General features: G+C 51.3%; 1 protein-coding gene across 5 annotated transcripts; it reads right to left on the reverse strand.

The window, feature by feature from the left end:
- Positions 1–949: 949 nt before the first annotated feature.
- Positions 950–26,926, reverse strand: GTPBP1 (GTP binding protein 1). Of its 5 annotated transcripts, none has more exons than XR_013830559.1 (13): positions 26,322–26,804; positions 23,560–23,671; positions 17,259–17,439; positions 16,317–16,665; positions 12,627–12,750; positions 11,652–11,766; positions 8,671–8,815; positions 8,373–8,555; positions 7,513–7,648; positions 6,696–6,874; positions 5,226–5,426; positions 2,493–2,690; positions 950–1,061 (listed from the first exon to the last, which is right to left on the reverse strand). XR_013830559.1 is itself a non-coding variant. In XM_079937544.1 (13 exons), the coding sequence occupies exons 2-13, from the start codon at positions 26,511–26,513 to the stop codon at positions 4,232–4,234; spliced, it is 2,010 nt and encodes a 669-aa protein (XP_079793670.1). In that variant the 5' UTR covers positions 26,905–26,926; the 3' UTR covers positions 4,089–4,231. The 5 variants fall into 5 exon arrangements, 3 of the variants coding, with proteins under 3 accessions (XP_079793671.1, XP_079793672.1, XP_079793670.1); XR_013830560.1 differs by lacking the exon at positions 950–1,061 and adding an exon at positions 1,639–1,854; XM_079937544.1 differs by lacking the exons at positions 950–1,061; positions 2,493–2,690 and adding exons at positions 4,089–4,324; positions 26,905–26,926 and having other exon boundaries at positions 26,322–26,513.
- Between the last annotated feature and the right edge of the window lie 192 nt (positions 26,927–27,118).

Here is a 27,118-nt window from a genome sequence, read left to right on the forward strand (position 1 = left end):
GGTGGGGGGCTGGGTTAGGAGGGGGGCTGAGGTGGGAGCTTTTGGACCCAGCAAGCCCTGCTCTATTATGTATGTATTTTTCAAGGTCTGTTTTTTAACTGAAAAGCTAAGGGCTTGATTCCTAGCCCCGTTCTGTGGGGCCTCGGGTGAGTTCAGGTCCTTGTAACCTGGCTGCCAAGAGGGGCTCGGGGCACTGGTTCCAACTCTGTGGTTCGTTCCGGCCCGCGGGGAGGGGGCAGGAAAGGCTGCTGTGCAGGTGGGCGCCCTGAATGGAGGACGGAGCTGGAACGAAGGCGAGGCCCCGGCCATCCTGTGATCGGTCCTCTGGCACTGGCCCTGCCTCCAGACAACCAGGTTTTGTTTTGCGCTCTCCTGTCACAAATGCTGCACTATTGGTTCTTAATTTTGTATCTCCAGATTCTAATTTATGCCTATGCAAAAAATAAACTATGCCCAGGATTAGGGGAGTGTGTGGTTTTTATCTGGCCATTGCACGGGACCCTGCTCTTGGGAAAAAGAGAATGAATTCTTAGCCAAAACAGTGCCCCAAAGGCTTCCTCCTAAGCTTTAGAAACCCAGGCTTCTCGGCTAAAACTCAGCTGTGACGGGAGATGGGACCTGAGGCAGGCCCCGTGCCTGTGACTCTGGGCTCAAAGGCTGGCAGGAGCAAGTGAGTGGCTTTATTAGCCATCACTGATGTCCCAGTCCCACTGGGAAGCAGGAGGCTTGTCCTGCGTCTCTCAGTGCCACTGGAGCAGAGGGTAGAAATTACCCACTTTACTACCGAGCTCGTCCGCCGTCAGTGCCGCAGTCCCCCTCCGTGGGAATTAAACCCTTGTCCCTTGTACCTGTGTTGGGATGGCACGAGGTTGGTCCCCTGAAGAGCCAGAATCTTGCCAGTTCCAGGGAGCAGGTCCTGGCCCTTCCCTGCAAATATCTCCCCAGATTCAGTGCCTCCAATGAGCAGCTCCAAGGGCCAGGGGTGGTCGCCCAGCTGGACTCTCAACACACGCCTCTCATCCTGACCATGGCACCTGGCCCAGGGAGGGGCCCAATCACAGCTGAGAAAATAAAGGCAGGAACAGGTCAGTAGGCAGGAGTTGGGGGATAAACTGCTGCAGGAGATGGTGCTGGGTGGAAGGCAAAGCCAGGCCCAAGGCTTCGGGCCAGTTACTCAAGCCCTCAGCTCTCTCTCTGCATGAGGAAAAACCTAGTACTATGGCTCGCCCCTCAGCAACTGCTCGCTTCATCACCTCCTATTTCATTCACACTTGCACTGCATTTAGCACCATTTTTCAACAAAGGTCGTGACATCCCTGAGCCGCCTTAGTAATCGCATCCCTGGAACGCACCGCACACCGTCAGGGCTCAGGGCCTCTGTTCGTGCCCTCTGGGGCCTGTCTGCTCGCGTCCAAACCTTAAGAGGCCCTCATGGCACAACCCTCACACCGTCTTTTCTACGGTCCGTCCCGTGACCCCAATCAAGCCTGCGCTTCCCCTGCACATGGCACATTTCCTGTGGCTTATTCTGTGCTGGGGAGGCCGATAAGCCAGAACAGTGGGCCTGGCTGAATTAAAGATGCCACACGTGTTAGCTGCGTTACAAAAGGGTCAGGATTTGCCATTTGAGGTGACTGGATTAACAACTTTATTCTTCATCAACAACAAAAGGGCTGGTGTTTTGTTCCAAGTAGATAGTTGGTAGGGCTGAGACCCATATGGGACCTTTGTAGTCCCAGCTAACGACAATAAAACGCTGCAGTCAGCTCCCTGGCTGGCAGGTGTGGGCCTGGCGACCACAGAGATCAGAAGGACCTGAGTGTTGGAAGGCAGAGGCCAGGGTGGAGGCCACAGCTGCAAAATGTAAAGGAAGTGGTTATGCTCACAGCGGCAGGAGAGTTCCAACAAAACGTGGTTCTGCCTGTTCCAAGGTCCCCCATGGCCAAGTCCTGTGGAAACACAAATTCCACAGCACCCACCGTGGGGACAGAGAGCACAGGGTGCTGCTCAAGGCTGGAACTCCTATTACAAAGGCACCTCTGGGCAACGGCCCCTGTAAGCAGAACCAGAGTCAAAATTCAAGAGGGGAACAGCCAGCAGACAATGGAAGTAGGACAGGCTGAAGGACACCGCTGGAGTGGGTGACTGGAATGACTGGGGGCTGGGGGCACTGTTCCCCTGAGCTCCAGTGTCCTTAACCAGAAAAACGTAACTACCGCCACCTCCCTCATAGCCGCGAACATCAAAGAACATGAAGCGAGGGAAATGCCTGGCACAGTCCCAGCTGAACAGCAGAGACGTGTCCACGCCACATTTCTCCTTTTGAGCCTGCTGCCCAGCTTGCGGCCTCTGCCATGGACGTGGGAGCCGGCGTGGGTGGTAAGCAGTGTGATGACCATTATTCACCGGGTACCGCCCACGTGCTGGGCACATCAGGGCCTCACACACATTCTCTCGCTGAATCCTCGCAACAACCTGACGCAGGCATTTACCTCTTGCTGTGGATGAGGAAACTGAGGTTCAGAGGATGGCAACTTGTCCTGTGTCACAGCTGGCGGAGGAGTCTGGGTTTTGGAGCCATGCCTGCCTGACAGGAGAAGCTGGGCCCCTCCCGGCCCGGCCCGCAGCCGGGGGCTCTAGGGCAGGCAGAGCAACGGAGTTCCCCGTGGCCGCACCTCCACCTGGAGGGGCTGGGCAGGGAACAGGACACCGTCAACTTGGAACAAACTTTTATTTTGTGTGCTGGTTTGGTCGGTCCATGGCCACAGGTCAGTGGTAACTAGAAACAGTCAGGAGGAGAGGAGAGGGGAGCAGCAGTCCGGAAGCAGGAGTGGCGGCGAAGGGTTGGGGATGGAAGGGAGGCGAGGCTGAGGAAGGACCCAGCCAGTTGGGTGTCCCAGGCTAGAGAAAGAACATATCTCTGCCCATCAGTCCACCCTAAAGAGAGGGCTTCAGTCCACAGCTCCGAGCAGGCTGGTTTGGGGCCCATGCTACCATCTCTGGCCTGGGCAACACCACCCCCACCCCTGGCAACGATTCTTCCAAAGGGCGTAATGCTCTGAGCTGGGTCTGGAAGAATCTTTTTTACTACCTCCTACCTGCTCTCCCTGTACCCCAGTTGGAGCTTCCAAATCTGGGGCTCAGGCCCTTCACTGCTGGGCTCCTGTAGCAGCCATGCTGGGGCGATGTGGCAGGGAAGGAGGGGTTCCAGTCCCGGCCTGGCTCAGAGGAACACCTGGCACCCCTGCCAACAGGAGGTGCTGTTGACTGTGACCCTGAGCAGGCGGACCCCAGGCCCAATCATCAGTGCCCTGAGGCCCAACAAGAATCAGAGTCAAAGTCCAAGCAGGAGGCGGCCCCAGGGCGAGGTGAGAGCCCCAGCTCGGCAGACTCAGCAGAAGAGGAGTCACCCCAGCCAGCCAGGCAAACAAAGGATTGTCTCCAAGGGGAAAGAAGAGCCACAGCTGTCTTCAGGTCAGTGGCAAGGTCAGAGGGGCAAGGAGGGTCCTACAACTCAGTCACTAACACCCTCCACACGTCTACAGTTACAGCCTAAGAGCTTTTGGCATTACCTGTTTGGGGCTTTAAGGGAAACGAGGGAGAAAGAGAAAAGGGGGACCACCGCTCTCCACGCTGCTGAGATCCCCAAGTCGCAGAAGGACGGCCCCCTGCTCTGGCAGCAGCCTGGAGGCGGCTCCGTGGCGGGGCTCCAGGCGCACTGGAGAGTGAGCACAGGCAAGGAGGGCGCGCTTCGGCTCCTGACAGCCCTGAAAGGTTCTCACAGAGACACACGAACGTACGGACAGACAGGCAGCCAGCTAGCTCCTGGAGGCTGGTGGCCAGCCACGGAGGAGAAAGGGGAAAGACTGCCAGGCCCTGACCGGCCGTACTCCTGCACCTCACACGCCCACACACACGCACACGCACACTAGATAGATAGATAGATAGATAATAAAAAGAATAAAAACTAAGGGCCCAGATGTACAAAAAAGGTGTGAGTGAGGAAGAAGGTGGGGAAAAGAGTTGGAGATGGTCAGTCCTCCAGAAGTCTGGCCACCTTCCTCAGCTTATAAATTACAACCCCCTGGAAAACGGGGGTGGGGGGAATGACGAGGCTCCGGGTGCGGCCTGGGGGAGGGCGAGCGGTGGTCAGAGTTGCTCTGGCCCATCTGGTGGAGTGGTGGCCAGAGAACGAGGATCCCTTGGGTGGTGGAGGTGGGCTGGGGGAGATTCAGCAGCCGCTGGCGGGAGTCAGGCAGGCCCCCTGGGACTTCACCTTGTGACGCTGGCCCCCCCGTCGCCGGCCCCCGCTGCTGGGCTTGGGCTGAAAGAGAGAAGAAGGAGCTTGAGAAGCAGTGGCCCATCGGGAGCAGGGCAGGACAGGACAGCAGAGGGGCAGCGGGGAGCGGGGGCAGGAGGTGAGCGAGCAGCCATCTGCTACGCCCTCCACCAGATGGAGCCGGCGCCCACCCTGCCTTCCTCGCAGCTGGTGGGTCACAGGTGATCACGGTGAGAGGAGCCGTTCAGAGAAGCACAGAGTGAGCAGGAACTAACGTGTGCCACTGCTGACAGGTGGGAAGAAAAAAGAAATGAAGGAGTCAGAGGAAAGACTCGACGGGGAGGGAGAGTAGAAAGGACAGGTCCAGGCAGAAGCTTCCTTCTTCAAAGAGGAGTCGGACGAAGAGACGCTGGAAAGGGGCGATGTGAGGGCCACCAGGAGAGGACTCCAGGGGACAACGCTGGCAGGAGGTGCCGAGTGAGAGCCACACTGACAGGGCCCAAGACCACCTACCCCTAAGGAAGTGTCACGTCAGGGAAGGGGCCAGGAGGACCCTCTAAGGCAGCGTCTTTCAGACGTTTGGGCTGCAGTACGCACATCCATCACTTGCACTCTCACACACACAATGCTCACTCTTACTATGACAGGGAAACGCTGACATTTTTCTATTCTCTTTCATTAAAACTAAATGCTGGTCAGGACCCGTTAAGTTCATGTACGCCACATCTCAGTTTGAAAAACACTGCCTTGAGAGACAAAAAGCTCACACTTAGATAGCACTTAGGGACCTGGAGTTGTGGCAAACACCCATCTAGGAACTCAAAGGCGTGGCAGACTGGTGAAGGCTGCCGGCGCTCTCCTATGGGTCACCTCCACGGCCATGCCCCCGCCCCCACCCCGCCCGAGGCCGTCAGGGGCCCAGGACCAGCCTGGGAAGCACACTCACCTGTGGCTGGAGACTGCCGGATGCAGCTGGCTGCGCAGCCGCTACAGAGCAAGCTTCATCTCCAGTTGGGGGTGCCCCTACTGCTGGCCCTCCAGAGGGACCTCCCTCTTCTCGTTTGGGCAGGGGACCCTTTTTCGTCGATTGCATTTTAATCTGCTGGGGCTTGGAGTTCATTGGGGAATTGTTGGTGGTCTGGAGGAGCTGCAGGAGCCAAGGGGGTGGGGGATGAGACAGAGCTGCAGGCAGTGACCTGGGCTCAGCTGCCCCCGCCCCGCCCCTCAGGTCTCAGGGACCTCTCACTCCGTGGCCTGGCTGGGCCTGGGCGAGGTGGGTGGCAGGAGGGCGATGACAGGGCAGTGGGGTGGAGAGATGTCCTCTCCACTCAGCGTGCCAGGGCCGATGTCTCACCTGCCTCAGCCCAGCCCAGAAGGGTTCCAGCCTGTTCCCTGCCCCAGCTGCTCTTCCCACAGACAATCTGTGAGCCTCAGCCATCTCCTACTCAGCCCAGCTCCCAGGCTGGGGTCCAGCCTGCCCAGAGCATCAACTCTATCTCTTGCTGCCCCTGTAACAAGAGCCTGGGGTAAGTTTTAATTTTGGGCCTGCCAGAGAGATCAAGTGAGTGTCTCAGGAGCTGGAAATATTTGGAGTGTGGCCATCAAAAATCTTAAGAGCTACCACCCAGGAAGGACTGACTCAGAGCCTTCCCTTATGGCTCAAGTTCAACCTCACACAAAGCAGCGAATAGGCCCAGCCGCATCCCCAAGGGCATCACAGCACGTGCGGGCAGCTTCTGCCAAACCCTCAGCCAGCCCGAAGCAAGGGGGCCTCCGAGGATGACCCTCCCCACTCAACACACTCTGCAGTCTTAGTGACGTGGATGGGCCTAAGGAAGGCCATTCTGGAGGAAAAGCAAGCCTGAGGTTGATTCCAAGATCTCAGACAGGATATATGGAGCAGGGGTCAAACCACTCTATCAAGTGCCACTACTCAAGGCCATGGATGAAGTCTGCAGAGGGCATAAGGTGCGCTCCAGGACACAAAGAGCTCAAGCCCATGCCCCACTGCTATCCAGCACTCACTCCAACTGGACCCACTGCTCTAAGGGCACGGCCCCAGCCAGACCATCGGAGCATGTGCCCAGCATCTCAGAGGCCAACACTGGCTAGGCCCAGACATTCTCCCACCACGGACTGCCATACCTCAACTCCACCTTCTCTCCTCCATGGTCACTACCAAAGCTCAGAAAGACAGGAGGTCTAGGGCAACCTCTGAGGAGAGCAGAGAAGATGGCACTGAGGCTATACCTCGGAGCTGTTCCAGTTCTCCCAAGGTAGGGACTGGTGCCTCTGCCCCCGGCAGTCAGTAAGATTTCACAGGCTTCTTGAGCAGAGCGTTCTGTGCTCACAGTCTAGAACTGGAGCAGCCCCTGGCACTTCTTGTAGGCAGGCAAGGTGGTCTGCCCGGCCGTACCTTAGTGATGGTGCCTACAGCCTTGGTGCGGCCTTCCCGGAACACCAGCCGCTGGTCTATGTGCAGGTACTCGGGGGTCTTGATAAAGCGGAAATGCACAGTGGCCTTGTCCCCGGTGCGCAGACAGTCCTTGTCCATGCTCAGGATGGTGGCTGTCTGCCTGATGCTCCCACAGTGCACTGCCAAGGGAGCCAGGAAGTCAGGAGAGGCCTGAGCCACTCAGTGGCCTCAGGGCAGGGGAGGCAGTGGGTGAAAGCATGAAACAAGCTCGAGCTGTGGCAGGCTGAAGACCTCAGAGGGCAGAGTGAGGCTAAGCGACTGGAGGCCCGTTCTTGGATTGATCCTGCCTCACATCCTCCCACTTCTCCCTCCAGTTAGACCTCGCCTGTCCCCGGACCCACTTGTCCCTAGCTCCTGAACACAGGGCACTCTGTCTGCATGCGGGCCTTCTCCGGACTGGGGGCTTCTCGATGGCAGGGCCCTTGCCCATCTTGTCTTTGTCCCCAGCACCTTGGCAACACCGCCTGGCACACTGCAGCACTTGGTAGATGTCTGCTGAAGGACTGAGTGTGAGGTCCTTGAGGGCAGGTCTGGGTTTCCAGAGCCCAGCACCGAGCTGGTACTTGGTTAGTGTTTGCAAGAATGAATAAACCACAAGCCACAGCTCGTGGGTGGAACAGAGGGGATGGTATCACTGAACAGGGCCGCGACCTGACTTTTGGCTGCAGCTGAAACTTTGGGGTTTGGGTTGCTGGAGCACACTGTAGGGGGAGCTAGAGCAGGGGGCTTCAGGCTGGCAGTGCCTTTAGACACCTACCCATGGCCTGGTACCGCGGGCTGATTGTGGTGGGGTGGTGAAGGACAAGGATCTCGGCCTCGAACTCCCAGGATGCTTGGGGATTCAAGCGTGGAGAAACCATCACCATGCCCTTCCGGATGGACGAGCGCTTGATCTGAATGAGAGAGAATCCCAGACCTCAGGGACAATAATGCCTTCTGGCTTCACCCCCTGGTCACAGAGAACCAGGACTCCTTCTGGGAACTGCTACCACCCCAACTTGGCCGTGACCTCTCACTGCACTGGGCCACAGGCCTTCTTCAGTGCTACATGGGAAGCCTCAACACTGCTATTGGGGGGTCAGGAAAGACTTCACACAGAAAGTGGCATTTTAGCCAGGACTTGCGAGACGGGTCAGAATTAAGTGGGTGGCGAGAGGGCAAAGGCAGGCAAGCACTCAGGTAGGAGAAACAGGGCGAGCGTGATCTGGCTGTTGGGAAGCCCACAGAAAACCCGGCTTTGCTGGTTAACTGGGCTGGTGCAAATGACCCAGGAGCTAGCACTGACCCCCAATCCCCAGGAGACTGAAAGCTGAATGGCAAGAGGATCTGGCATGGACTCAACAGCCCCGCGTAGAAGGACCCCAGCAAGAAGGAAGCACAGGAAGGCTCCCAGCTGCCCTCACCGAGCTCAGGAGGCCGGCAGGCCTAGGTTTAAGTCCCGGTGTTCTCCCCGGATGCTGGGCAAGTCACTCAGGCTCTCCTGAGCCTCAGTTTCCTCATCTGTAAAAGTGAGGTCAGTAATCCCTGCCTTGCAGAGCAGCTGTGAGGACTGGAGATGACCCGGAGCCTAGCATAACACGGAGCCCGAGGGGAGTTCTTGGTTTTATCAACACTCACCTTCTTCAGCGCGAAGGAGGCCGTCTGGCCCCCCCGCACCTCCTTGACAGGCATGCGCTTGCGATGGATCGATTTGACAGCAATGGACAGGAAGTTACCCAAAGGATCTGGGCCCAGCAGCAGCGTGTCATTCAGCTTGATCAGGCCCCTCAGTGTTGTCCCTGACACCACTGTTCCCACACCCTGCAGACAAGACCCCGGTCCAGTAAGTCCACTGGCACTACAGACTCGCCCCGGCACCCCTGCAGGAAGCACCACTCAGCCTCCCGCCCTATTCAGTCCACCAGAACCCACTCACCGGGACAGAGTAGGTGTCGTCAATCTGAAACTCAGCAGGCTCTTCCTCCCGGTAACTGGTGCGAGGGGAGAGCAGGTTGAGGAACATCTTCAGCAGATCTAGGTTCTCGCCTGTAACGTTGGAGATTTGGAATATCGGGCACATCCTAAGGTGGGGAGTGTGTGGAGAGAGAGGAAGAAGGCGCTCAGGTGGCGAACTCCTGCCTGACAGGGGATGAGCAGCACGAGGGCTCCTGGAACGGCTGCTGCTGCGAAGGGTCCCACCACCCCTTCACTGGCCTCCCAGGCCCTCTGCCCAGCCCACCTACTTCTGTCCAGACCTGCTCTGAGGCCTCCTCCTCCTATGTAGTTTTGTCTCTGAAACCTGTCCCCTCCTCTCTGTCTCGGTACCACTACCCTATTTCGAGCGATCATGACTGCCTCTTCTTCCTAAAGCACATACATCCTTAAAACCTTAACCAACTCTCCACTGCAGAAAAGACAGCCGGAATCCCTCCTCCCAACATCTCTGCCAGTTTATTTCTCTCAAATTCCTATATTCCAGCCAGACCAGAGAACACTCCCTCCCTTCTCCTAAGACCTTGGTACTTTTCTGTTCCCATGTACTTGTTCACTCTGAATTGTTCACCCCCTGCCTGAATTCCTTCCCTCTTATCCAACTACCAAATCCTCTCATCCTTCAGAGCCCATTTCCAGCACCGCCTCTTCTAGGGAATCCTTCCCAGATGGGCACTCTTCATTCCCTCTGAGTTTTCAAAGAACTTTTTTTTTTTTTGTAAATTTTATTGAAGTATAGTTGATTTACAACATTGTGTTAACTTCTGCTATACAGCAAAGTGACTCAGTTATACACATATATATATTTTTTCATATTCTTTTCCATTATGGTTTGTCACAGGATATATATATTTTTTAATTTATTTATTTTTGGCTGCATTGGGTCTTCGTTGCTGTGCGTGGCCTTTCTCTAGTTGCGGAGAGCAGGGGCTACTCTTCGTTGCGGTGCGTGGGCTTCTCATTGCGGTGGCTTCTCGTTGCGGAGCATGCTCTAGAGCAAGGCTCAGGAGTTGTGGCACATGGGCTCAGGAGTTGTGGCTCACGAGCTCTAGAGTGCAGGCTCAGTAGTTGTGGCACACGGGCTTAGTTGCTCCGCAGCAATGTGGGATCTTCCTGGAGCAGGGTTCGAACCCGTGTTCCCTGCATTGGCAGGTGGATTCTTTTTTTTTTTAATATATTTATTTATTTATTTTTGGCCGTGTTGGGTCTTCGTTTCTGTGCGAGGGCTTTCTCCAGTTGTGGCGAGCGGGGGCCACTCTTCATCGCGGTGCACGGGCCTCTCACTGTTGTGGCCTCTCCCGTTGCGGAGCACAGGTTCCGGATGCGCAGGCCCAGCGGCCACAGCTCATGGGCCCAGCCGCTCCGCGGCATGTGGGATCCTCCTGGACCGGGACACGAACCCACGCCCCCGGCATCGGCAGGCAGACTCTCAACCACTGCACCACCAGGGAAGCCCCCTACTTTTAGTTTTTTGAGGAACTGTTTTCCATAGTGGCTGCACCAATTTACATTCCCACAAACAGTGTAAGAGGGTTCCTTTTTCTCCACACCCTCTTTAGCATTTATTCGTAGACTTTTTAATGATGGCCATTCTGACTGGTGTGAGGTGGTACCTCATTGTACTTTTGATTTGCATTTCTCTAATAACTAACGATGTTGAGCAACACTGCATGTGCCTATTGGCTATCTGTATGTCTTGGGAGAACTTTTTGTGTCTCTGTTACACGTGACTACATCTGATTTTCTGTCTGTTATCTGAATGGCCTCTATATCTCCTATTCACGATTAGTCAAACTCCTCAAGATCAGGAATTATATATTTCCCACAGCTCCTGGAGTAGGGACAGCACAGAATAGGCACTCAACAAAATGAATGAATTGAAATGGGGTCGACTGAAACGTACCCCCTCTGCTGGCCAACTGCTGGTACTGAAGACAGCGTCAGGGCAGAGACAGGCCAAAATGTCAGGCTGCTCCGGGTCCTGTACTTAAGCAGCCCCAAGACTCTGGGAGAAGGAGCAGTGTTAACAAAATTTACTATTATCAAGAGATTATCTCTGACCAAGGAGCCGACCACCTTGAGGACAAGGACTATGCCCAAGTCAGCTCTGACTCCTCAACGCCTAGATGAAAAGCCCAGCACAGAACGAACACCCAATAAATATTTATGGAATCAGGGAATTTCCTGGCAGTCCAGTGGTTAGGACTCGGCGCTTTCACTGCTGAGGGCCCAGGTTCGATCCCCGGTCAGGGAACTAGCATCCTACAAGCCGCGCGACATGGCCAAAAAAAAAAAATTTTACAGAATCAAAGGACATGCTAATGAGTAAATGCCAAAACTGATCTGTGATTAGAGAGCTTTTGAGAAACAACCGTGTAAAAAAATTAATAATAACCATCCTAAAAACGGTGGTGTATCTATCACACAGCAGCCAGGCACGGTGCCAAGAGCTTCACATACACCATTTCCAACACTTACAAGAGCCCCATGAAGAAGGTAGTATTATTCCCATTTCACAGATAAGGACACCGAAGTATCAGCTGGGATTCCAACCTCAGTGAGACCAGCACCTCAGAATCTGGGTCACCTGATACAGCCCCCGAGCAACACTGCTGAGAGCACAATCTTCTATTTCAACCAATCTCTGTGCCTGTGCAGAAGTGAATGCTCCCAGGACTTCCCTGGTGGTCCAGTGGCTAAGACTTCATGCACCCAATGCAGGGGGCCCGGGTTCGATCCCTGGTCAGGGAACTAGATCCCACATGCTGCAACTGAGAGTTCGCATGCCACCACTAAAAGATCCCGCATGCCACAATGAAGATCCCACGTGCCGCAACTAAGACCCGGCGCAGCCAAACAAATAAATAAATATTTAAAAATACATAAATAAATAAAAGGAAGAAGTGAATGCTCCCTACCCATTACCTCTCAGAGCTGAAGTTGGAGGCTGTAACAATCACATCATCCTTGCTCTGCACCAACACAGGGATCTTGCGGCAGCCGGGCGACTTCAGCAGGCGCTGTAACAGCTTCAAGGTTTCTTAAAGGGTAAAATGGAACGAAATTAGGGGAACATAGCCTTCTCTTTGGCCAGGCTTCTAGGGCAAGACAGGTCCTCTCATTACTGATGCAAGCAGGAGACAAACAGATGCACAGTGTTAAATGCCATAATGCCTGGAGAAGCAAAAGGAGGATCAAAACTTTGGGTGGGTAAGTGCTTGCTAGAGTAGAAGGAGAGTACAGATGGGGACTGTCTGCTAAGGTTATAAGTCTGAAACCTGTCAGGTTTCTCCAGAGTCTCTAGAAGACCTGCATCCTATAAGCAAGTGATTTGGGGTCCACCAGAAGGACAATGTTGTTCCTAGAATGCCCTGCTTCCTGGAAAAAAAGTTCATCTGACAAAAGGATCTCTAGGACATTTAGACACCTGTAGAAGTCCTTATGAGGCCCTCCAGAAGGATATGTCTTCACTTCTCTTCCACCATCTTTAGCAATGGAGGAGAAACGCATGAAAGCCTAGTCTTGCAACACTGTTTTGAAACCTTTGGTGGTAAAAGGTAATCAGACTCTCTGCCCAAATGTCTCCATGTATGTCCAGCTTAGATGGTAAAACCCAACCCCTTCTGCCTGGAACCATCTGAAAAGAGATGCCAGATTAGGGATTTCAAGGACCTTGAATTTGTAACCAGAAGGAACAATGAGCAGGAGATAACTCTAAGCTCTGCTCAGACCAAGAGGCAAACAGGGAGAAAGCAAAAGATTCTGGGTTGATGGACATTCAGGCCAAGGTCTAAGCACAATACAAGGAAACAGAAAATTCCGGGTAGCAGATCACCAAGGAGCCACAGTGCATGACTGCCCCAAACAGAGAGACTGCTACTGGCTGCTGGCTTCACTTACCTTGCAGGATGTTGGCAGGACACATGTCAATCTTGGTGACCACCACGAAGACAGGCACATTGAGTGCCAATGCCAAGCCCAGGTGCTCCTTTGTCATCCCCACAATGCCAGCATTGCTGCCCACCTGCACCAACACAGAAAGAACTGTCAGGACAAGGGAGACAGAGGTTGCTGCTGGGTGGGCACAGGGGCTCAAAGAAGGCTGAGGTAAGAGAGGACTCCCATCTCTGAGGCCACCATCAGAACAGGACACAGGGGGCACAAGTCTTAGGCCAGAAATAAAATGGCTGTAGATGAAAGCTGGGCTGGGCACAGATTGCTTTAACCTCCAATTTAACAGTGTGGGCTATCAAAATCTGAGGAGACTTCGAAACAACAAAAAAGACAAACTCAGTCTGGGAAAACAAAGTCATCAAAGTGGATTCAGTTTAACATCCCTGGCCCCCAGTTACCCCATCTATAAAATGGGGGATAATAATATTCACTTTAGAGGGTCACTTAGGTTTAAATGACCAAACATATGTCAAAGGTCCAGCAAACAACTAGCACGAATTAGGTATTCAAGCAATGGCAGGGACTTCCCTGGTGGCGCCGTGGTTGGGAATCTGTCTGACAATGCAAGGGACAAGGGTTCGAGCCCTGGTCCAGAAAGATCCCACATGCCGCAGAGCGGCTAGGCCCCGGTGCCACAACTGCTGAGCCTGTGCTCTGGAGCCCGCGAGCCACAACTACTGAGGCCTGTGCACCTAGAGCTCGTGCTCCGCAACCAGAGGCCACTGCAATGAGAAGCCCATGCACCGTGACAAAGAGTACTGCCCATGTGCAGCAGTAAAGACACAGTGCAGCCAAATAAATAAATATAAATAAATTTATTTTTTATAAAAAGCAATGGCAGCTGTTACTACTGTTACCATTCCTTCCTGTAACAATAAACGTTTTAAAATATCATCATAAAGGCTGGTTAAATAAATTAGAGACATGCACAAGTGTGCGATACAAAAGAAAGAGGAAACTCTTAACTGATGTGGGATAATCTCTAAGATATGTTTTAATGGGAAAAAGCAAGGTGGTATACAGCATGCTATCACAAAGAGTGGTGATTGGATCACCGTTTGAAAAAAGCAGCTAGAAGACATTTGGGGGAACATCTGAGATAACATAAATACTTTTAGACTAGATATTGTATGATATTAGGGAACTCTTGTTCGTCTTCTTGGTTGCAATAACAGTAGGAAGCTGTGTGCTAAAGTATTTTAGGAGCTGTGTGCTGAAGTATTTGGGGTGAAGAGTCACAATGTCTATAATATAATCTACTTTCAAATGATTCAGCCAAAAAACCAACCAACCACAAAAACAAACAAAAAGAAAGCAAAAACCATACATACACACAGGAAAACTCCACATATGCATCTATCACATGTACAGATAAATATGGCAAAATGTTAATGATTGTTGACTCCCAGTGGTGGGTTTATGGTATTCGTTGTACTATTCTTTCAACTTTTCTGAATGTCTGATATTGGAGGGAGAGAATATACACATATATGCTGGGTGATTACAAAATATCTCTAGAGGATACATAAGAAACTGGAAGTACTGGTTGCCTGTGGAGGAAACAACACAGGCGGAAGAGAGGCTTTAAGTCCTTTGGTACCTTTTAATTTTTGTACCATATGAATGTATTACTTACTAAAACAAAATAAAATTAAAATTAAAATCACCAAGACATATTTATACAGGGCTTTATACATTCCAGAGGGACTTCCCTGGTGGTCCAGTGCTGAAGTCCCCTTCCAAGGCAGGGAACGCAGGTTCGATCCCTCGTTGAGAAACTAAGATCCCACATGCCGCGAGGCAACTAAGCCCGCGTGCCACAACTACTGAGCCCGTGCGCCTCAACTAGACAGCCCACGTGCTGCAAACTACAGAGCCCATGCACTCTGGAACCCACGCACCACAACTAGAGAGAGAAAACACGCACACTACAACTAGAGAGAAGCCTGCATGCTGCAACGAAGCACAAGCGCGCCGCAGCAAAAGATCCCGCGTGCTGCAACTAAGACCCACCACAGCCAAAAATAATAAATAAATAAAATAAATATACATTCCAGCGTCTTCAAGCGATGCTCTCATTTGATCATTACGATTCCCAGGTGAGCTACCACCTCACCAGCACAGATGTCCCACGCATGTTCCCTTTTCCTACACCGGGACACCTCCACCATTTCCCTCCTAATTCTTCCCATTCCCTCCAACCACCTTTCCTAACCAATGCAGACCTGCTTTTGTTCTTCCCAAGCAGGATAACAGAATGCTCTCTCTCTCTGTTGTCTCTATATTTTCAAGGTTTTTTTGTTTTTGTTTTTCTGGAAATTGGTTGCCATGGAACAATAATGAAATATTTCATTGTTTTCCACAGAAATTTTTAGTATTTAGCTCATGGCCTAAAAGTCAGATAATACGTAACATTTCATCTGGGGTGAAGATATGCCCGTTAATTGGCCTTGATCACTGGAGCTCAGTTAGAAGAACGCTCATGTTAAACTGATTTCTACACCCTTCTTAATCCCAACCCAACAACTGCCCCAAATACACCCTATGGCTCTTCCTTCGAAACCCTTTTGTAGAGCGGCTTTCCTCAGCCAGTCAAGGTCGGTAAGGGCCCCTTGCAACGTTCAAAGATATGGGAGATAAAACCACAATGAGATTGCAAGAACCTCGGGCAGAGAGCTGACAAGGGTGTTCACACATGTGCTCTGCCTCTCTTTAATCTCCGGTCTGGGGAGAATTTGCCTGGAAACCTCTGTTTGTGGGGCAACTTGATCAAGTTTGCTCTGAACAGATGTTGGCATTTACTACACTTATTAATACAGACAGCTGGAGGAACTGGGAAATGGGGAAGGGTTTTGAGAAGGATTTTTGCCAAAGGAAAACTTGCTCGCTCGCACTCTCTGTGAAAGCTGTGAAGTTGTGACCAAGGCCGTGGGCCTCACAGACTCCTACTCTCTGGCCAGGAAGATCAAAGGGGCCCAAATGCGAGCTTCGAAACATGATCCAGCCCAGAAGCCTCTGCTCCCTTCCCCTTTCAGTTCACCTACATGATGAGCTGCTTAAAAATCTATTTCCCACGAGCCTGTAAGCTCTATGGGAGCTCGGGACACCCTGTTCACTGCTCTGTCTTCAGGCCTGGCACAGTGATAGGCATGCAGAAGCTTCTCAGCAAATAGCTGTGGGACTGGTTGACACTGGTTCCAGGCTTCAGAAGAGGCCACCTCTCAGGCCCCTCAATGGCTATCTGCACTCTCGTCCATTTCCCTCCCAGGCCGCCCCCTCTCTGAGGGTGCTGCCTGGTGTCATTTCAAAGTAGCCCAAGCCCAGGAGGAAACACTTCTGAAGGTAATAAGAAATGCCCCAGGAGAAACCCTCCCTTACCCCTCTCCGAAAAATAAGAGAGGTCTGCAAATGGCACCTTGGTTTCTGCTTAGAGGACCTCCTCCTGGCCCAAGCTAGGAGAAAGATCACGGTATGCTCCTTGAGAAGGCTGGGCACCCCTGTAAAACTTGTCGTTCTTACCCAATTTCAAAGCCCTGAACCAAAAGGCCCTGTCTCAGAACAATGTCAAACACCTGCATATCACCACAGCCCTGGAGCCCAGCTGCAGCCCCCGCTCCTCGGCAGCACCCCACTTACCATGAGCATGCAGAAGTCAGGTAAATGGCCGGTCATGCCGAAGACCGTGGTCTTCAGGTACTTCTCATGGCCGGCCAAGTCGATGAACGTAATCACCTTAGTGGATTTCTCACAGATCCGCGTCCACTCCAGGCTGCCACCATGGCTGTCTGGCTTGTTTACCACATTGCCTTCACTGTCAAAGCCCAGAATGTCGTTGCCCACACTGCTGGTGCGACCAGATTCAATCTCGTGTTTGTGGCGGAAGAGTTTCTGGCGGGCGAAGCCTCGGCCATTGTCCAGCTCCCCGTGGGTCAGGACCCCCAGAAGCGTGCTTTTGCCGGCATCCACGTTGCCCACTACCGCTACCCTGTGTGAACACAAACCCATACGTTTGTGTGAGAGCTGGTGAGCGAGTGAAGCGGACCTCCGCAACCGGACCCGTAAGGACGGGCTCGCCCCTGAGCCTCTCCAGCTCTCTGCCCCTTCTATTCGTGGAAGAGCACATTAGGAATGCTCTTGGAGCTGTGTCCAGGGAGTAGAAAGTCACTCAGGAGGAACTGAGTTCCCACCACAATGACTTTCTCCCTTAACTTCCACTAGCTTTCCCAAAGCTGCCAGACAGAAGCCCTAAAGCCGAGAGAGGTACAAAATGCTCTCCTCCGTTACCCTGGTTTCAAGCCTCCCGGCCTGACGGGAAAGCGAATGCAGCCCACAGAATGGCCACAGAACATATGGTTGGCCTCTCTCCCACTCTCTCCAAATGGAAATATTTAGGGATGAGGAAGTGCAGAAACAGAGAATGCAGCTATCGGTGCCTCTGGACACTCCTTCCATGCCTCAGGAAGCGAAAGGGTGTAGCCGACACACCAGGTGTCAAAGGCTCAATCACCGTTCTGCGTGAAGCCCTGGACCCCAGGGTCATGCTTCAGGGGACCTGGAACTGTTCTGAAGCCTCCTCACCTGACTTCCAGGAAGTCATTGTCTCCTACTCGTTTCCGGACCAGGTAATCGCGCACACGGCCCCCAGCTTCTTGACGTTCCCGGAGGAGGATGACATCAGCCTCTATTTGCTCTGCCATGCTCTTCACTGTGGCATAGGAGGCCTCCATGTCAGCTTCACTCAGCCCGTACTCAGTCCCATCTGGTGACAAGGGCCCAGACGTCAGCCTGCCATCAAGTCTGCCAGTCAGCCACCCCTCACAAGGTCCCACCCTGGGCACTGACGAACATGGCTCTCTCTACCAGATACTTCAAAAATTTGCGCACAAGTAAAGTTAATAAATAATAGCCTTCTCCATTAAGCAGGGCATTCATTAATTCATTCAACAGTAATCACAGAGACTCTCCTAGGTTTTATGCCAAGTCTCAGGCCGGGTACTGGGAATACAGGTGCCCTTAGCGAGCTCACAGCCCAGCGGGAGAGACAGGAAATTAATTAATTGCAATACAGCTTGAGTGCTTTACTACAGAGCTGTACAAAGAGAATGTAAAGCACGAGCAACTAGCATTGCCTGGGGAAGCTGAGGACAGCTTTGCAGGGCGCTGACTCCAAGCTGCTCTCCAACCATGAAAAATGGGCCTGCGGAGAAAGGAGGAAAGACATCCTAGGCAGCAGAGCAAAGCATGGAGCACGGCAGATCATGGCACGTTCAGGGACCAGTAAGCAGCTCGGCGCGTCGGGGAGCAGGGTGTCAAGTGGCGGGAGACCACATGAGAGGCAGAAACGGTTAGGCAGACGAACATCACACAGCAGCAAAACACATATGTACCAGGGTGGGAAGCCTTGGGGTTACACAGGGGAGTAACAAGATCAGATCGCTATGGGACAGAAAGATCTCTTGAGCAGCAGTGTAAAGTGAGCGCTGGCAAGCGAGAGACCAGAAATGGGGAGCCCAGTTAGGAAGTAATTCTAATAATCCAGGCAAGAGATAATGACAGGAGACAAAGGAAAATGGAGAGAGAATTTAAGAATGAGTTTAGGGACAGATTTTTAACAGAGGTGGCTCAGGTAAAATGTCCAGCAAGTAGCTGGAAAAAATGAGTCTGAGCTTAGGATGAGGAAGGATGGCCAATCAACCGCTAATGTATTGAATGCCTACTGTATGACAGTCCTGGTCAGGTACTGTCCACATGGTACCACATCTCATTCCCACGGTAGAATGGCAGCTCCTCCAGCTGTGTCCTGGGAGCACTCCTCTCCTTCCCTGGGCTCACGTGCCCAACCTCTTTTCTTTTCTGCCTCCAAAGACCTTGCAGCACCTTCTCTCACCCCCTTCCACTTCTCCCCCTACAAACAAGCTCAAGGCTTTCCTAAACTAAAGGAGACCCAACCCCTCTTCCCTTGCCCCAGCTTATCTACTGAGCTACCATCTCCTCCAAGCATCTCCAGAGTAATGGACACTTGTTGACTTTATTTCCTCACCACCTTCTCACTGATCTGATGACTATGGAAAAAACTGGTTTTCAAGACATCAGTGGCGTTCTGCCCACTCATCCAATGCCCTTTCCTTGACCCCTTCACAGTCAACACTGCTGGCAACTGTCCCTTTGTTTACTGAGGCACTTCATTCCCACCCTGCTTGCCTATAACCCAAACTCTTCTGATCCACCTCCTGGCTCTCTGGGTCTTACTTCTGTCTCCTCTGCTGGCTATTCCTGCTGCTGTCCCCAAATGCCAGTCTTTTTCAGTAGTCAGTCAGTGGCCTTCTTCTCTATCCTTGAAACATTCCCCTTGGCCTTCTCATTCTATGGGTTCAACTGTCATTTTGAAAACTATGAAAACATTCATAACTAGTCATTCTTCCCAGAGCTCCATCCACACCCTTTTTAAACAACAGCACAAAAACTAACACCATTAATAAAGCATTTTAGTCCTCCCTGCAACCCCATTAGTTAGGCATTACTGTTCCCATTTAATAGTGGGGAAACAGAACCTAGAGGTCTCTGTGCTGGGAGGGAGCAGAGGGGCCGTGTGAGCCTGGGTCTTCTGATTCCAAACCTAGAGGCTTTTCCTCTGGCAAGGGCTCCTCTTAGTGCCAGACCAGTTCCTCCTCTTGCCTTACCTATTTCTAATGACACCACTATTGTTCCAGTCACCCCAGCTTAACACTCATCACTCCAGTCCTGCCCCTTTCCTTGTCCCTGCTCTCCTCTTTTTGCCAATCCAATGCCACCAGCCTGATTTAGGCCATTATTCTACCTGAATCGCCACAAGAGATCCTTAACTGGTCTTAGCAAATCCAGTCTCTGTTTCCGCCAACCCATCCTGCATAGACATACAAGCTCAAGGTCCTAAAGAATGCACAGCTCTGACGTTGTCACTTCCGAGTCAAAGCCTTGGAAGGGCTCCCCAGGCCCAGCAGCGCTCAGTTCCAATTCCTTAGAGGCTTCCATCCCCCTCCCCCGCCCTCCGCTTCTAAGCTTTGTTCCAGTGCAGGTGGCCGAGTCACCATCCCTCCATGTCTCTGCACTTTTCTAGCTCTATACCTTTGCTCATGTATTTCCTGCCCTAGAAAGCCAATCAGCGTATCTCCACTTGTCAAAATCCTACCCATTCTGCTCCCTTATGAAGTTTACCATATGGAATAGAGTTTTGGATGCGTGTCTTCCCCTGCTATACACAAGCATCTCGAGGACAAGGGCCATATCTCAAACATTCCTGGACGCTCCATGGGGGTGCCTTTCCTATAACAACTCGTCAAACGTCTGTAAAATGCAAAACAAATGAACAAAGAAGATGCAGTTGAGCCAAGGAGTTTCTTTTTCTTTTTCTTTTTTTGGCTGCACCACATGGCACGCAGGATCTTAGTTCCCCAACCAGGGATCGAATGCATGCCCCCTGCAGCGGAAGCACGGAGTCTTAACTACTGGACCGCCAGGGAAGTCCTGCAAGGAGTTTCTAAATGCATGGCCAACTGCGCTCTGGAAATAATTCTGGGTTAGAGAAGGTCTCGGAAGCATCCCTAAGAGAAGGCCAGCTAGCCCTGCCATTCTTGCCAGACCCCCAAATTCTATCCAACCTTTCCTGCTTCTGGTACAATGAGAAGCTTTCAGATCCTACCCCACACCAGCAGGCAATCACCAGTGTCACCTCATCCATCCAGGGCTCCCAGAAATGCACCCAGTCACATTACCCTTCTCCAGCACGCTCTATACTCCTCACTCTGTAGGAGTGGAAACAAAGGCCAAGGAGAAAAGCCGCAGAGGTGCAATTACTAAAGGCCACATATTCAGCCATGCAGGAACCTAATCAGATCTCAGTCCTGCCACTGACTTACCTTTCTTATATGCGCTCTCCTGCTCAACATAATGCAAAGGCTCCCCCAAATTTTAGGATAAAAGTCTAAACGCTTTGGTATGGCATTCAAAGACCCTCAGATCTGGGCCCTGACTACCGGGAGACTGGGTCCAGTCTCCCCTCCTGACACTCCCAACCTCACATTCTACATTTCCTACTCTACTGAATCACTCCTGGTCCACCAAATACTCCACACTCATCAATGCCTCCATGCCTCTGTGCTTGTGGCTTTCTCTGCTCACTCACTACTGCCTCCACTCACCTAGAAAACTCCTACTCATGCTTTAGAATTCACTGAAGGGGCACCTCCTCCTTTGGAAAGACTTTTAAGTCTTTTCTAATCCTCCCACAAAGATGTAACACTCCTCCCATGCTCCCTGAACTTTTAATGCAGTACCTGGGTCTTAGAAAGTCACGATTTAATATGTGAAGAATGAACAAGGCTCTTTTTGAAAGAAATCTCATGGTAAATCATCTATAACCTGGAACCCTTAAAAAATTACTACTGCAACTATTAATACTAGCTAACATTTATATAGTGCTCACTATATGCCAAGTGTTAATCTTCACCATGCCACCATGGACTAGATTCTACTTTATCCCCATTTTAAGACAAGGAAAAGAATCAGTAGGCAAACTTAGACCCACCAGGTTCCAGACCCTGAACTAACTGCTAGGTCACATTGCCTCCTTTTAAAATATCAACCGTAACTTAAGAATGTATACTTAGGGACTTCCCTGGTGGTCCAGTGGTTAAGACTCTGTGCTTCCAACGCAAGGAGTGTGGGTTCAATCTCTGGCCGGGGAACTAAGATCCCACATGCTGCACGGCGTGGCCAAAAAAAATAATAATAATAAGAGAAAAAAAGAATGTATACTTAAAGAGCACATTCCTCCACCCTGCTTCGAATTTTTTTAAAGTCTAATTTATCCCTACAAAACTTGCCTCAGGTTGTGGGGGCAGTGGTGGTACCATCTGCCCGATTTTATAGATGAAGGAAGCGTCAAACAGAGGGCAAGCACCAAGCACACACAGAAAGTCAGGGATGAAGCTGACCCAGGGGGCCTCGCATCTCTTTTAGTCTTCTGCTTGATCTTCAACTTGTTTAATTACAATCTCTTTCTGCCCCTAAAGAATTCCAGCAGGAAGGAGTCACTATGAATCTAATAGCATCCAATTGGTAGATGCAAAGATAATGCTTGGGTGTGTAAAATACGTGTTAATGAATGTTTGCCATCTTGTTATGCTGTGCCACGGGAGGGTTAATTAACTGTGAGCCACCGAGGTATGGTAAAGTTCAGTAAGAGTCCACATTAAAGAATAAGCAAAGAGTGGGGGCTTTAAGAATCTGGGTCTTCAAAGAACAGTCCCAACACTTGTCAGAACTGATCTAGATGTGGTTTCTTCAATTCTATAAGCTGGAAGTGACCTTTGAGTGGTTCATCCTATTACAGGAGGCCAGGTGTGCACCTGACCCCAAAGCTTTCAAAAGCCTACCAATGATCCCCCTAGTCACCAAATGGAATGGCTTTTTCTGAACCTGACTCTCCCTGCTGTCTCTGCAACACTTGACAATGCTGGCCAACTCCCTCTCTTTCTTTCTTTTCTTTCTTTCTTTCTTTTTTTGCGGTAAGCGGGCCTCTCACTGTTGTGGCCTCTCCCGTTGCGGAGCACAGGCTCCGGACACGCAGACTCAGCGGCCATGGCTCACGGGCCATGTGGGATCTTCCCGGACCGGGGCACGAACCCGGTAGGCAGGCAGACTCTCAACCACTGCGCCACCAGGGAAGCCCCTCCCTCTCTTTCTTGACAGAACCTCTTGGTTTGCCTATCTCTCTGACCATGCCTTCTTTAAGGTGGTAACACCTAAAACTGGGGAGGTGGCAGTAAATACAGAAAGGAAAGGATAGATATGAGAAACATTTCAAAGGAAGGCAGAGCAATATTTGGAGATCAAACCCTTCTTCCTTGTGTCATTATTGCAGCATTTCCAAATACTGTTTTCTACTGAGGTTAACTATGTATATGCCATCTCTCCTTCTTGGGACAGAGACCAGATTTTAAGTATCTAAAAGTGCTTTGCAACAGTATCAAGACCTTCTAAGATACTTAATAGATATCTGTCAAATAGTTCAAGACAGATTTTGAGATTTCCTCCATCTTAGACTCAAACTACAAAAGAACTATTACCTGCCTTTACAAAAGCTACATTCAGCAAAGAGAACTAGTCCCTTAATGATGCATCGAGGCCTACTTAGGCTTCTTGTAAAGATGACAGAGATAAGATCTGGTACAGGCTAAATTCATAATTATTAAACAAGTCCAGCTGCCATTTCAGCAAAGATAATGTCTTAATGAAGATGAGAGTAAGCAGGCTTTGTATTGAGGATATAAACTAGGAATGACCAGGGGGAAAAAAGCCCAGGATATAATCTGGGATTCTGTCATGGGGGCTGCCTTCCTCTAAAACAATGGGTCCCATTACAATGGAATAAGGGGCTGGGAGGACAATAACAAGTCCCTTCCAGAATAGCAACAAGCCTACATGTCTGATGGGATCTCACAGGGAGAAAAGAGGACCTCTGTTATCACAGCTATCCCCACCGAATGGTCAGTATGGTCCAGGGCAAGGCAGCCTTGCTGAAGAGAGGAATTCTGGATGTCCTTTCCTTGCTGACATCAAGAAGTATCACAGGGGTTCTCTGCTAAGCAGGCAATAAGTAGCAATGGGATCTGCAAATCGGGCTTGGAGGGGAAGACTTAGAGCTGCCTAGGGAAGGCTTAATTCTAGACCTAACTGTGACTTACTCTTACTCTATCACCTCGGACAAGAAGTTTCCTTGCTTTGTGCTTCATCTCCTCTTATGCAAATGTAGAGTACTGGAGGTAGAAAAGCAGCATCTGTAAAACCGCTTGGAAAGTGAATTTTTAAAAAAGTAAAGTGAAAGGAAAACTAGGCTCACCTGATCCCTGCCCAATGACATATATGGTCTCTCCGCATCCCTCGTCCATCCTCTCCCACATTTGCCGAAGGAGGCTGTCATACTGCTCTGATGTAGGGCTCACTAGAACCAGCTAGAAGAGAAACCAACAGCCTTAGGACCACACTTACTAGAAGAACACCACAGCCAAAGCAGATCAAGAGCCTGACCAAAGACCCTGACTGAACCCCACAGCACCCTGATCTAAAAGAGCTGGGCAGCCCTCTCATGCCCTCTCTGCCTCTCCTTAAATAGCCTTTGAGCCCAAGGCCTTATGAGAGTTGAGTTATATGAAGTACTGAAATGAGTATGTCTGAACCACAACCCACAGAAAAGAGGGTGTGAGCAGCCTGCCTCCTGCTGCTTAATGGGAGGGGCAGGATCCACAATGACTGAGAATCTGGCATTGTAGGTAGAAATTAAACGAGTAGTGCTTTACACCTACATGCCAAAGTCTTCTACCTGCAGCTTGCAACTCACAGAGATCTCCATCCAAGGCCAATGGTTCCCATAATAACAAAAGAAGTCTGTTCCAACTTGCCTTGGCTATCTCGATTATTTAGGAATCGGCAGTAAAAACTGCTGCAAGACTCATCTTTATCAACAAAACACATTACCCCTAAGATGGGTATTAGCACCGTCATTTTGCGAATTTCTGCGAATAACATTAAAATATCAACCACTTATCTGAGGAGGCCATTTACCAACAGGCATGTCAGATCCCATTCTCTAACCACTCATGTGTGACCTTGGACAAAGAACTTAACCTCTGAGTCTCAGTTTTTTAATCTACAAACTGGAGATACTACTACCTACATCCTAAGGCCACTGTAAAGACCAAATAAGATAACATGTAAAGCATCCAGTCCACAGCTCAGTAAGTGGTAATTACAATTTTCTTCACCCAATCATCCTAGAAAAAAAATCTTCCTGGATGAAACTAGCCACCGCAGTTCACTAACTGCTTCTCCTTTTGGAAGCTCTCAGAGCCTTATGTCCATCCCCACATTTAATTGTAGCAAATATATAAACTTATAGCTTCTAATCTTTTCCTCAGGAATCAATCTGTTCAACCCCTCTATTCTCTCCCTTCACATCAGTTTTTCTTTTCAATATCATCAGTATTAATCTACATATAGCTTCTCAACTTTAAAATACTGAGAAGGACTTCCCCAGCTACATGATGAAGCAACACTTCCCTATCCTGGAACATTAAATAAGTTGGTCAGGAAATAGAGGTACTACTCTCTGCAACTCTGCCCTGCAACTTCCCACTGTTTTCAGGCTTCTTCAGCACCTTGGCCATGAATTGACATCTAGCTCATCTGCTTGAGTCAAGTGTATCTCTTACAATTTCCTGAGTTGACTCATCAGAGCTTATACTTTGAACCTGGGTGCTCGGACTTGTGCATCGTGGCCCATTACCTCACACATTTCCCCTGACCATCCTCTCTGAACTTGGCCAGCCTCGTTACGGCATTAGAGGCACCAGACAGGACCACTGTGACAAGGTGCAGTACCGGCTTCTAAGTGCTCAGCAGAGACTAGAGGGAGAGATCAATTAGCTGCAAGGTAAAGTTCTCTCCTGTTTGGACCAAGTTTCATGCAATTTTGCCACCACAGACTAGAAAGTCACAAATGTTTTCAAAAGTCGTTAAACTTCCCTACTGTAGGTATTCAACAACAGGTAGGAGGTGGTATCGGTGTTCTATCTTCCATCAGCTGCTATTTAATCTGCACAGGGAATTATCAGTTTATTCAGTTCACTTCAAACATTTACTGAGTAGTATGTAACCGGCAGTATAGTAGGTTTCTTACATACAGTTCTCGTTTTTACAATGCATCTATACTAAAAAGATGATGGAGCTGGAGAACTGAGAGGTTAAGAAACTTTCCCAAGGTCACAGAGCCTTTTTAACTGGCAGGGCAGGAAAGGGAACCCAGCCCTGTCTGACCCCAAAGTTGGCATTCTTTCCTTTAGCAATGTTAGGTACCTTCGAAACACCAGTCCCAAATTATACTTAATTTTTTATTCCTCCCACCCCCAACGCCAAGCAGAAGATGAGCCCTTAAATCCTGCCCACCTTCTCAAGAGCTCAGAAGACACGATTTAAATCGTCCTTCATTATTCCAGTCAAACAACATAAGGTCCCACTCCCAGAATGGCGAAATGATGGGTCACTGCCCATCTTTCACTTTTGTTTTTGGTGGGTTTGTAAAGTAGACATTCTTCAGACGTCCTTCTCCCGGACTGAGCGACTACTTAATGTTTCCTCTCCCAACACCAGGAAGAGCCGCAGCTGACCCTCTGCTCCCCTCTCGGACTACATGATCCTCCCGCGCGCCCTGCCCAAGCCACCTCCGACCCTGGGCTGCCGTGGACAGTCCACGGGGAGAGCCACCCTCGATCTCAGGGGAGGCGGCACCGCGTGGGGACGACCACTACGCGAGTAGCTGCCGGCGTCCGGCGCCCGCGTTCCACGTGGCGGAGGCGAGGGGTTGTGATCCCGGAGGGAGCCGGACGGCGGGAGGCCGGGTGGGCGCCGCCGGGGAAGGACAGCGGTGCGGCGGGCCGCCGGAGCCGCCCCTCACCGGGGAGCCCGCCGCGCGTCCCGCACTTACAGGTGGGTGGGCTCGGCCCCTCCTGCCCCCGCCGTCGCCCCGGAGACTGCGCGGCCCCACCGCCCGGTACCCCTCGGCGCCCGGACGGTCCCCTCAACGCCGGCGCCGGCGCCCGGGCCTACCTTGCTGGTGAGGTCCAGCTCCGGTTCGCCGTTGAGCGCCTCGCCGTCCTCGCTGCAGTCCGAGTCGAAGCCGCCGTGGAGCCGGGCGGCAGCCGCCGCGGCCCTGGCCGCCCCCGGAGAGCTGGGCTCGGGGGCGAACATAGAGGCAGGGACCGGCGAGTCCATCGGGAAGCGACTCCGCTCCGCCGCCATCTTTAATAACTTAGGCTAATTCGTAGCCGGCCTCTCCTCCCTCCCCAGCTCATTTGCCTAATCTATGCGCAGCCCCGCCCCAAACCTTATCAGAATAATTTATGCGAAATTTCTCCAGCCGCGTAGAGGATGACACGTATCTCTAGCTAAGAAACAAACGACCAGGCCTCTCAGCCACCAATCGCTGCAGCTCTTTCAAATACATAATGAATAATTAATGAGAGCCAAAGCCCAACAACAAATGTCTGAGACGTCACGCGCCTTGATCGTAACTTGGGAGGGACAGCACCATGTCCACGCTACCTGCCAGGAGCCTTCCCGCCAATGGGAGCAGAGCAGAGCACGACTGACACAGCAGCCATACAATGAGAGAAATACACACAACGCTTACCTTCACCGCCCATCACTCTCCTGTTTTCAGAGGCAGTGCTCAGCTTCCAAATCCTGCTGCTAGGCAGTCGGGGGCGGAGAGCCTTCCGATGATAGACAGGTGAAAGGCCCAATCCAGTCTTCGGACAAGTCCCGCGCCTCGGGCCACCGCCCACGGAGATAGTAAACTGCGCAAAGCGCCTCCCACTCAACTCAGTGACTCCGGGCAGTCACTG

The sequence above is a fragment of the Stenella coeruleoalba genome (genome assembly GCF_951394435.1).
Source record: "Stenella coeruleoalba genome assembly, chromosome: 11".
NCBI classification, from domain to species: domain Eukaryota; kingdom Metazoa; phylum Chordata; class Mammalia; order Artiodactyla; family Delphinidae; genus Stenella; species Stenella coeruleoalba.

Bases quoted from the DNA above. Each gene is read 5' to 3' on its own strand.
- GTPBP1 (XM_079937544.1), bottom strand. From the start codon at position 26,513: ATGGCGGCGGAGCGGAGTCGCTTCCCGATGGACTCGCCGGTCCCTGCC. The intron at 8,556-8,670 runs GTGAGTGGGTTC...TCTTGTCTGCAG, and splicing joins ACGACACCTACTCTGTCCCG to GGTGTGGGAACAGTGGTGTC. The intron at 5,427-6,695 runs GTACGGCCGGGC...TGGCTCCTGCAG, and splicing joins CTGTAGGCACCATCACTAAG to CTCCTCCAGACCACCAACAA.